At 45.3% G+C, this 11,381-nt stretch overlaps 1 protein-coding gene across 1 annotated transcript; it reads left to right on the top strand.

Annotated features, from left to right (window-relative positions):
* The first annotated feature begins 109 nt into the window (after positions 1 to 109).
* Positions 110 to 10,193, top strand: LOC115547304 (serine hydroxymethyltransferase, mitochondrial). Its single transcript, XM_030361433.1, has 12 exons — positions 110 to 231; positions 1,204 to 1,398; positions 3,647 to 3,726; positions 5,203 to 5,403; positions 5,845 to 5,926; positions 6,105 to 6,227; positions 6,853 to 6,992; positions 7,624 to 7,786; positions 8,091 to 8,190; positions 8,345 to 8,500; positions 9,241 to 9,348; positions 9,675 to 10,193. Exons 1-12 carry the CDS (start codon positions 127 to 129, stop codon positions 9,800 to 9,802), a joined length of 1,581 nt encoding a protein of 526 aa, XP_030217293.1. The 5' UTR covers positions 110 to 126; the 3' UTR covers positions 9,803 to 10,193.
* The last annotated feature ends 1,188 nt before the right edge of the window (positions 10,194 to 11,381 follow it).

Genomic DNA, 11,381 nt, shown 5'->3' on the forward strand with positions numbered 1-11,381 from the left:
AAAATAGGATTGTTTCATCAAAGAAATGAACAGGATTAAACAAAGGTTTTTACTAGAGATCAGTCCTCTAGTTGTCTGGTTTTATCAGTGCACACGGGTGCGTGTCCCCCCCCCCAGTCCCCTCTCATGAGAATGATTGATTTCCCTCGAGCCTTTGCACCATGGAAGTTTCTCACTCAGTCATTCCCAATCCCAGACATGCTCTCGCTGTCACTGAGGCAAATATTGCGGGTGAGTATTCGGTTTACTTCTGTTTTCTAGACCTGACATGTTGTTTATGTTTGCACTGCTTAATTTAGTTGAGTTAAGTTTCAACCAAAGTCCACAAGTACAATTTATATTTTGTACTTTTGACAGTTAAACAGACCACCTTGTAATTCAACGAGGTGGCTTTGCTCAGTCAGGCGCCTGTGTTGTTGTGCTGAAGTCAACAGGGTTCCTATTGGAACAGTTGCAGTCTTTTTGTGCTTTCCACAACACTGCCCGCACCTCTGTGTTCAAACTATCATCACAGAGCCATATTTTAACCAGTTTTTCAAAGAAGGCAACCATTGTGCTTTTTTTGTGGCTGAAAGGATATTTGTCCTTTAAAATTGACTGGTGATTCATGCTTACAGTACCTAAATCCGGAAACACAGAATACTAAAGAAGAAACGGCTCCCCTTTATTATTCCTGATAAGGCAGCAATCAACGTATTAGGGCAAAGTAACAAAGAGTTGCGTAAGGATCATGTGGGTACTATCTGGCCTTCGGCAAACACACACCTGAGAGCTGCAACTCTGAAAGGCCGCTGACCCACATGACTACTGTCAACAGGTCCAGGGGTTTTTAGCATATGTTTCGTTGGTATTATTGGTATTACTCATACTTTTTGGGATATAAGACTATGGGACTTTTAAATGCTTATAAAGATTTGCTATTATAGAGATTCAGTAAAAAGTAATCAAATCTATGCTATATTTCTCCTTATGTTTTCTATTTTATTGGAGTTATGATGTGCTCATTCAGATCAAGTAGTATATTTATCCTGAAATACGCAATCGCTTATACAGTGGCCTTCTTTGACACTATATATATTATTTATTTGTTACCCTCTTTGGTGAATAGAAAGTTTCTCATAAACACAGAATCAACACCTGTACTGCTGAGCTCCTTGAGATGACCTGCGTTACGTTTCATCGTTCAAACATTCCCCTCCGCAGCCCCTATGCCTCCGGGCATCAGGATGTGCTTGGATAGAGGGGAAGCTGGCGGTGGAGTTGCCCAGGCGAGGGCTCTCCAGCGGGGGACAGTGGACGGGACAGGACAGTCTGGCCCAGGATGACCCAGAGATGTGGAGCCTCCTAACCCAGGAGAAGGACCGGCAGTGTCGAGGCCTGGAGCTCATTGCATCAGAGGTAGGGGGGGGGGGGGGGGGGGGGGGGGGGGGGGAGAGAGAGAGAGGGAGAGAGAGAGAGAAGAGAGCAGTAAGCAGTAAGCAGTAAGCAAGTGAAAAGAGAGTTTTGTATGTGTGTGTGTGTGCTGATGGCTAGAGTGAAATTGAGTGAAAACTAAAAAGTCATTTGTTTCCACCTTGAATACTGGAGAACCTTCTTTCTGGTGACAAGTTGCAGAATCTTTGACAAACCTCCCAGGAACCATTCACAGAGCATTCACAACGCACAACACAGTAGAACGACAGGCTTGGCAGGCTGGAACATATAGCGTGATGCTTAGATGCTCATTTTATTCACCAGTGCGTGTTACTGTAACAAAACCGAGGGAAGCAATGCAAAACACGACCGCCCACTTTGTTTGCAGAAAACCAGTTTCTTTCCACCACGTTCCCCTTCTGCTGTGCGCTTCGAGTTCTCCTCTAAACGTCTTGGCGCTGTCTTCCCTCACAAGTCTCTGATTTCATCAAAGCAGAAGCTGGGGAAGTTTTCAACCTTTAAACTTCACAACAATTAGAAGCTCTCAGCGGTATCAGTCCCAGCACTTCTGAAGGGCCCCTTTTTTGTCAACTCCTTGTGAAGCTCCTGTCAGTCAGTCTTGCTGGTAGGGCCGGCTCCCCACGGAGGACCCCTCTCTCCCTCCCACCTCCCCCCTCTCTGTTCAGATGAAACACAGTCAAACCCTGCTCCCCCCCCCCCCCCCCCCCCCCCTCCCATCCCCTCCACATTCAATCACCGGGCTGATTCCTGCGATCGCTTCCATCCACGATCCATTGATCCACTAAAACGGAGACATCGAGTCAAGAGGAGAACGCAATTGACGGGTGAGAGACACGCCTCATTGTAACCACAGTGTGTCTGTCATCCCAGGGAGAGAGACAGGGAGAGATGGAGAGACAGAGAGTCAGAGACAGAGAGGAAAAGAGATAGGTAAAGAGTTTTGGAGAAAGATGCAAAGGTGGAAAGAGAGAGAATGATGGAGGGAGGGAGAGGTGAAAAAAGAGATAGATTAAGAGAGGTAGAGAGAGAAGGCAAGAGACAGAGAGAGATGCAGAGATTCAGAGAGACCTAGAAATCCCTCTGGGATGATTGAGGTTTTAGGCTGAACCTCCTCTTAAGGCTGACATGTCTGCACGGTAATGACTGGATTGGGTGAGAGTGTATGGTAGATAGATAGGTGGATAGGTGGATAGGGAGATAGGTTGACAGACAGACAGACAGACAGACAGACAGACAGACAGACAGACAGACAGACAGACAGACAGACAGACAGACAGACAGACAGACAGACAGACAGACAGACAGATAGATAGATAGATAGATAGATAGATAGATAGATAGATAGATAGATAGATAGATAGATAGATAGATAGATAGATATTAAAATATACTGATAGATTGATAGAATATACCGAGATTAAATATAAATGAAAGATTAATCAGTGGTTAAAAAATAATGAAGTATGAAATATGAAAGAAGGAAAAATAATTCAAGAAAATAAGAACATTTATGAAATAAGAAAAGAAACAAGGAAGGAAATATGCAAAACACAGAAACAACCTGAGAAGAGCAAGCGAGTTTATACATATATGGTTATATGGTTATATCTGTATGGCCCTGAGGGCTGGTGTGTCTGTGCCCTGCCAGAAGGCCTGGTGGGGGATCCTCTCAGGGTGTGCAGACCCAGCAGGGTGCAATAGCACCAGAGACTCTACGTCAGTTTCTCAGTAATGACTGATGTGGCCTTGCATGTTAGAGAAAAGGCTCTGACACACCGGGCCAACGGTTGGCTGTCGGTGAGCGTCTGGGCCATTCATTTCTGCGGTGTGTCCCACATCATTGCCAATAGTCAGCCCTTGTCCGATAGTCGGCTGATTCGGCATGTTGAATCGAGGAAAGAGGCCGATCCCGGGAGTTAATCTCTAGAAACTCTGATTGGCTGTTCAGCTTAAGTGACTCATTGCATGAAGAGGGAAACGGAGGTGAGGTGACTTCGTCAACAGGGCATGCATAAGAAGATCGTCTCATTACTCGCCATCATCTCATCTGATCATTCAGAGAGTGGTGTTAAATGTAAGGCAAAACCTGTTGCCTGACAGTTATTTTCCTCTCACGCATGTGCAGAGCGTAGACTCGATTTTAGTATTATGGGATATTAATCGAATGACACGTTAACCCAGTCCCTCTGGTCTTTTGTTTTGTCTCTGCCAGAACTTCTGCAGCCGTGCTGCTCTGGAGGCCCAGGGATCCTGTCTGAACAACAAGTATTCAGAGGGCTATCCTGGACAGAGGTACGACTGATCGGGGTACTGGCGGTGATGGAGGATGTGGGGTTAGGGTAGGTGGTTGGGGTTTGGGAGTGGTGAGGATGGTGTTTGCTGTTGACGGTGGTGATTGGTGTGTTGGCAGTGACGGTGGTGGTGGAGGGGAACAAGGTGAGGGTGGTTGCGGTTAGGAGTGATGGCTGTGATGATGGTGGAGGTGGATTACGGTGGTGATTATGATGGTGTTTATGAAGGTAGTTGTTGTGGGAGGGGGGGGATGGGTGGTGGTTATTATTGGTTGGTTGTGAAAGTAGAGGTGGTTATGGTTATGATGGTGGTTGTGATGGTGGAGATGTTGGTGGTTACGATGGTGGTTGTTGTGATGTTGGAGGTGGTGTTCGTTATGATGGTGGTGGAGGAGGTGGAGGTTGGTGTTCATAAGACACTGTTCCCTTATGCTTTAGGTCTTGGCTGCCACACACTTTCTAGATCTGTTGACGGTTGTGTGGTGATGACATACTAGGCGATCCCTAAGGATACCAGCGTCAGGATTAATGTGCTAATGCTAATGCTAATGTGATAGAATGACGCATTTCTAAATAAAGCTTGTGACCACGCATACAAACACATATGCACACACACTAACACAGACACGCATGGGACTGCTCTATTTATATGATCTTCACTAATGTTTTAACAATAATGCCTAAGCTAAAACATGCCTTTGGAACATGTGACCTGGTGAAAGATAGCAATATGTAAAGTTAGGCCTACATAACTTATTAGCTCAGAACTATAAATCCACAACCGGTTATTGACCGTTGAGCAATCTATACGATGGAAGATTAGACAACATAAAACAGGGCTGTATTGTACTTTCTGTACTTTCTCTGCCTTATCAAACTTTCTAATGAACACTGACATCAATAAACATTTCCAACTCGTAAAAATGTCTTCTTTAGATAAAATAATTGATAAAAAAAAATGAATCACGAATGAACAGGATCATCTAGTGCTTAGGGTAACTAACTACCTGCATCTCCATAGTAAAAATTAAGAACACAAAACATACAATATTGTATGTAAAACAATAATACAATATTGGACACCCAACAATATGAGCCGTTTTCCCCGACACCAACAGCCATATTAACGAAGATATGGCGTGCTTTCTCAGATCTTCTGTTAGAGGTTCTGTGTTAACCCACCTGGAATGTGTTTGTGTGTGTGTGTGTGTTTGTGTGTGTGTCTCTATGTGTGTGTGTTTTTCTATGTGTGTATGTCTGGCGTGTGTGTGTGTGTTTGTGTGTATGTCTGGTGTGTGTGTTTGTCTATGTGTGCATGTGTGTATGTCTGGCTTGTGTGTGAGTGTGTGTGTGTGTGTGTCTATGTGTGTATGTGTGTGTGTCTGGCATGTGTGTTTTTTTCTATTGGTGTATGTCTGGTGTGTTTGTGTGTCTATGTATGTATGTCTGGCGTGTGTGTGTCTATGTGTGTGTTCAGGTACTACGGCGGGGCTGAGGTGGTGGACCAGATAGAGCTGCTGTGCCAGCGCAGAGCCCTGGAGGCCTTCGGTCTGGACCCGGCCCAGTGGGGGGTCAACGTCCAGCCCTACTCCGGCTCGCCTGCTAACTTCGCGGCGTACACGGCGGTGCTGCAGCCGCACGACCGCATCATGGGCCTGGACCTGCCAGACGGAGGCCAGTACGTGTGGAGGATCACACACACACACACACACAGGCACACACACACAGGCAGACACACACACACACACACACAGGCAGACACACACACACACACACACACACACACACACACACACACACACACACACACACACACACACACACACACACACACACACACACACACACACACACACACAGGAGCACAAGCACATGCACACGCATCGACAGACACACACATGCACAGAAGCACATTCACACACACACACACACACACACACACACACACACACACACACACACACACACACACACACACACACACACACACACACACACATTTCTCTCATTTGAGCATTCATATCTCTACTCTAGTCCTTATCATTGAGCGGCTGTTGTTCTATCATGATGCATGATGTGTTTTGTACCGTCTCTCTTTTGCCCCTCTCCATCCCTGCAGCCTCACCCATGGCTACATGACCGACACCAAGAGGATCTCAGCCACCTCCATCTACTTTGAGTCCATGCCCTACAAGCTGAACGTGAGTGTGTTCTGCGTCCGCCGTCCGAATCCCCGCTCACCACAGCCCAACCCGGAGAGACATCCTTTCAGCCTCCCCAAGAGGACGTTCATTAATGACCGGCGTCTGAATCCACCGTCAGTGGGGGGTTATACTGGTGTCCGGCTCTGGGTCACCCTGCATGTTGTCTCCGCCGCAGCCAGAAACGGGGACGATAGATTACGACCAGCTGGAGAAGACAGCGCGTCTCTTCAGACCCAGGCTCATCATCGCCGGCACCAGTGCCTACGCACGGCTCATTGACTACCCCCGCATGAAGAAGGTGAGCCGCCTGAGCTTTCTCCTCTATCCTCAACTTTCTAAGCCTCTCTAAAAAATGTCTTCTAACTACTGTAGAAGACAGTAGTTCTATATACTATACTATATTATAACTACAACTGGAAGTAACTATAGCAATATAGAAATACAATAATACAAATCCTACCTAGTAACCTACTACCGGTATATGAAATTCTATTATTAGTGTGCAGTTGCTTCATTTTTTTATTTTAAATAAAAATAAAAATATTATATAAACATAAATATTATATAAAGATACAATTGGATCATATTCTCTTCTAATCCTTTCTGAAAGGCATGGGCCTGTGGTGTTAGTGTCGTTATAACCAGCTGAGTCCAATCAATAAAGTATTGATGAGTTCAACCCAGCACAGTAAAAAAAACCATCAAGTCCTGAATTCATCAATTTAGAAAATAAAACAAAAATAAAAAGGAGGGGATGTGTTCATCATCGCATTGGTCTCCCGGTAAAGTGTGTTGTGTGAAGTGGACTGTGGACGGAAATGAGCAAGACGCCATTAACCGCTGCAATGTGTCTCTCCTCTTTGAGGCTAATGTCTCCCTGTTTATCGCCCCTCACCAAACGAGCGGTGTGTGTGTGTTCTCAGCTCTGCGGGGAGCTGAACGCCTACCTCCTGGCTGACATGGCTCACATCAGCGGGCTGGTGGCGGCCGGGGCGGTGCCCTCCCCCTTCCAGCACGCCGACCTGGTCACCTCCACCACACACAAGTCCCTGCGTGGCTCCAGGTGACGGAGCAGACAGATCCCATGCGTTGAGCTACGGCGACGCTTCCCAGGCCTCGTTAGGTCAAAGATGGACATGGAAAAAAGAACTATAGTGGTCAAACGTACTTTATTATTATCATGAGGCTGTTGACCCATACGTTGGGTCATATACAACCTCTATTGAACCAGGTTAGCCCCACTGAGATCCAAGGACTTGAGGACGAGGTAGACCTGACGGGAGCACATGATGAGCTTTCAGCGCTGTCCTTTAGGGAGTGAGCGTTGACACACCAGCCCGTGAGAGTTGACACTCCCCTGGGCATGGTGGACGGCTCTGATCTGCCACTTTTCAACTCTTCTTTGACCCTGTCTGCCACAGAGTCCTGATTTAAAATGGGAATTTGTATGAGATGGTCATTAGCTTTGAAGTCTCCTTTTTTTCGATTTAGTATTTGGTTTTTATTTACTACTTACAGAGACAAAAGCTTGGAATTTGACTTTTTGATTTAACTAAGTATGTAATGAGGTAATGGGTTTGTTGTGGGTTTTTATAGTCCACTTAGGGTAAAAGTCAAGTTTAAAACCGCAGCGGTTGTGAAACCTTCCCCAAACCTTGGGTTCTAACGTGTACCATCTCATCTCTACATCCTAGGGCAGGGCTGATCTTCTACAGGAAGGGGGTGCGCTCCGTAGATAAGAAAGGCCGGGAGGTGACCTATGACCTGGAGAACAAGGTCAACTTCGCCGTCTTCCCGTCCCTACAAGGGGGTCCTCACAACCACGCTATTGCCGGGGTTGCAGTCGCCCTGAGACAGGTTTGGATTTATCTTTTATCCCCCCGCCTCCAAGTAGAAGATAGGATGTTTTCAGAATGGATGGTGTGTCAATCTGCTGAACTTTGCCTGTTAAAGCTTTTATGACAATATGTGAATGTGTTTTAGTTGACACACAGATCTCAAAGTACATTTATATAGTCTGTTTGTATAAGAGATGGGGCCTTGCTGAAGACCACCGAGAAGAGTGACATTTATTTATTTGTATGCCCATGGGCAGTGGAGCTGACCTACGCTTATCAAGTTATAGTAAGGAGTGTATTAGATGAATCTGCTCTCTCTGCAGGCGACCAGCCCCATGTTCAAGGAGTACATCGCCCAGGTGTTGCTGAACTCTAAAGCCATGGCAGATGCCCTGCTGAAACGAGGCTTCACCCTCGTCTCAGGTACATTGAGGTCCTAGTAAAGACACCTGCTTTTCCCTTCTTCGAAGTCAAGTGGAGTTTTATTTTCTTTGCATCTTTTAAACAATTAAAAATGTTTGAAAGATTTATTAAAACAATCCAAAAACACATTGACATCCCACAACCCTCCCCCCAGGGGGAACCGACAACCACCTGGTCCTGGTTGACCTTCGACCCCGGGGCATGGACGGGGCCCGGGCCGAGAGGGTTCTGGAGCTGGCGTCCATCACGGCCAACAAGAACACCTGCCCAGGGGACCGGAGCGCCCTGACGCCCGGCGGCCTGCGCCTAGGTAACACACCTGAGGATCCACCAAGGATGGCCACCATCGCTTTGATGCACGGAAGAGTCCCATCGCGTTGGTCTGTGTGTGTGTGTGTGTGTGTGCGTGTGTGTGTGTGTGTGTGTGTGTGTGTGTGTGTGTGTGTGTGTGTGTGTGTGTGTGTGTGTGTGTGTGTGTGTGTGTGTGTGTGTGTGTGTGCGTGCGTGCGTGCGTGCGTGCGTGCGCGTGCGTGCGTGTGCATGTGTGTGTGCATGTGTGTGTGTCTGTCTGCTTGATGTTGGTGGCAATTCTTTCTATCTTCCTCACCTCCCCTTCAGTCATCGTTTCTCCCTCGCTGGGTGTGTGTGTGTGTGTGTGTGTGTGTGTGTGTGTGTGTGTGTGTGTGGTGTGTGTTGTGTGTGTGTGTGTGTGTTTGTGACACTACCTTTTATCCTCCTGTTTCCTTGGTCTGTCTGCCTGTCAGTCAAAATCTCTGAGGTCTTTCATGTTCATCCCTTTCCAGAGTACATTTTTATACGCCGTGACACCATCACTCATTCACACAACGCACGCACGCATGTATACACACACACACACACACACACACACACACACACACACACACACACACACACACACACACACACACACACACACACACACACACACACACACACACACACACACACAGGCACTCGCACTCGCACTCACTGTCCCTCTCTCTTTCTCTCTCTCTCTCTCTCCCTCCCTCTCTCTCCTTCACCTGACAGGGACACCTGCGTTGACCTCAAGACAATTTAAGGAGGCAGATTTTGTGAAAGTTGTGGCGTTTATGGACGAGGGAATCCAAATCGCTCTGGATGTAAAGAAGAAGAGTGGTAAAATGTTACTTTTATTCATTCTTAAGCCCTTAATACTAGAACACACAAAACCCACTATTACGATTTTGGCAAATCTACCTCATTTGTTTCAATTTGTTTTAAAATGTATATTTATATTATATCTATTTATTTTTGTCTTTTTTGATTTATATTCCAAATGATTGTGATGTCAAATGTTTTGTCAAATGTAATGTGGCTTAAATGTTGGCATTACATTGCCAAGCATTAGAATGTCATGCAATGAAGTTTGACAGGGAAAGAATATATAAAAATAAATAACTGCAAAAATAAACTTTGCCTAATCTCCCTTCTGGGTCTCCTAGGCAACCTGGCCAGCTTCAAAGCCTTCTTGCTGGAGGACACTGAAACGGTCTCACGCATTTCGGACCTCCGCCAGCGGGTGGAGACATTCGCCAGGCCCTTCCCCATGCCTGGCTTCACTGACCACTGAAGAAAGCAAGGCTGTGCTCCCATGATGCACCCATGTTCCAGATCGTCCTCTAGTAAATCTACACGACGGCTACACAATGAGCCATCCCCCACTATACAGTCAGAGCTTTTACAGACCAGTATAGTTGTTATCAATTACAAAAATAATAATTTGAACACGAATAAACCAAATTATAATAATAATTATGAATAAGCTTTATTAAAATATCTTTGTTTAACTTGGACAAACTAGCAAGCCTTGTTTGCTGAATTGCTAATTTACCTCTTTGGTACAGAGGGTTTGTAGAATGCATCGTGGGATTTTCTGTTGACGATACTCTGCCATATTGATAGGATTCAAGAGAGTTGTAGCACTGTGAAATCCTAAATAAACGTATCCGTACTGTAACCTAGTTCAATGAGAACTTTGTTTGTGTCTCACAACAGAATCACACACGTTTCAAACCCAACAATGTCTCCTCCCCATATTATTTATTTTCCAGATTACTTACTTAACAATGACTATTAAAAAGTATTACTACCGCCACAATAAATAACTAACGTAACTTCAACACACCTGGACCCCGAAAGAAAACAGAAAGCAGCAGCTCCCCTATTTCCCCGTTTACCCCCTTTTTAATTGATTTTCCAATCAGCACAGCTGTCCCTGGACACCAGCCAACAGGGACTCTGAGGGGATTAAGTTAAGGGGTCCTCTAGTGTCCACGTTTATACGGAGGGCCCTTGATGTCAGCCTGTGGTTTGGCCCCCTGGGAGACCTCCATGTGGTGGTCTGGCACACAGTCCCTGCCTGGACAAAACATAGCAAGTGCAACATTTAAGTGAAAATACATTTTTAAAATAACGTGTTTGATATTGTGATTAACGTTTGATTTCCATTTGATTTTGTTTAGTGATGACCAATGAGTAAGGATGAATATAAAATGTCAAGATGAATTTGTATAGAAGCATGATCAGTTTCACAGTGAATAAAACTTTTAATTAAAAGCACGTATCATTATAGTATTCTCTAAAATGAATGATAAAGGTTTTATCTCAATAATAGTCATCTGTCTATTCTCCTGTTTGTGGGGTCGGTTGACCTGGTTGAGCTTCAGCACAGAAGAAATGATGAAGGGAAGGGAATGTTCAAACAGACGTGTGCTAAACGACGGGCATTTCCTGTAATTGCTTCATCTCATTCTGAACTCTACAAGCTTGTCAGATCATCAAAATAATCTAGAGCCAACTGACGGCTAATTCTGTTACTTAGCTTAGCTCCTCATCGTTTTGAGATGATCAGGTTCTTAGTAGGTTAAGAGTCAAGCTTGTCATGTTTCATATCGAAGACATGTTTAATACAGACTAATCAAATATATTCAGTATTATATGTTTTATATAACAGGACAGATGCTGGATTCAGCTCAAACTGAAAACTTTCCATTCAAGGTCTATACGGAGGCATAACTCAATGCATGTGCGTGTGTTGGTTGACATAATCCTAGTCTATTTATTGGTTGGAACCATGATTGTCCCTTCTGTGAGAGCCAAACAGTATGAAAGATCAAAGGTCAAGGAGGCCTGCAGATATTGTGTTGGGA

Source organism: Gadus morhua, chromosome 1, assembly GCF_902167405.1.
Source record: "Gadus morhua chromosome 1, gadMor3.0, whole genome shotgun sequence".
In the NCBI taxonomy this organism is placed as follows: domain Eukaryota; kingdom Metazoa; phylum Chordata; class Actinopteri; order Gadiformes; family Gadidae; genus Gadus; species Gadus morhua.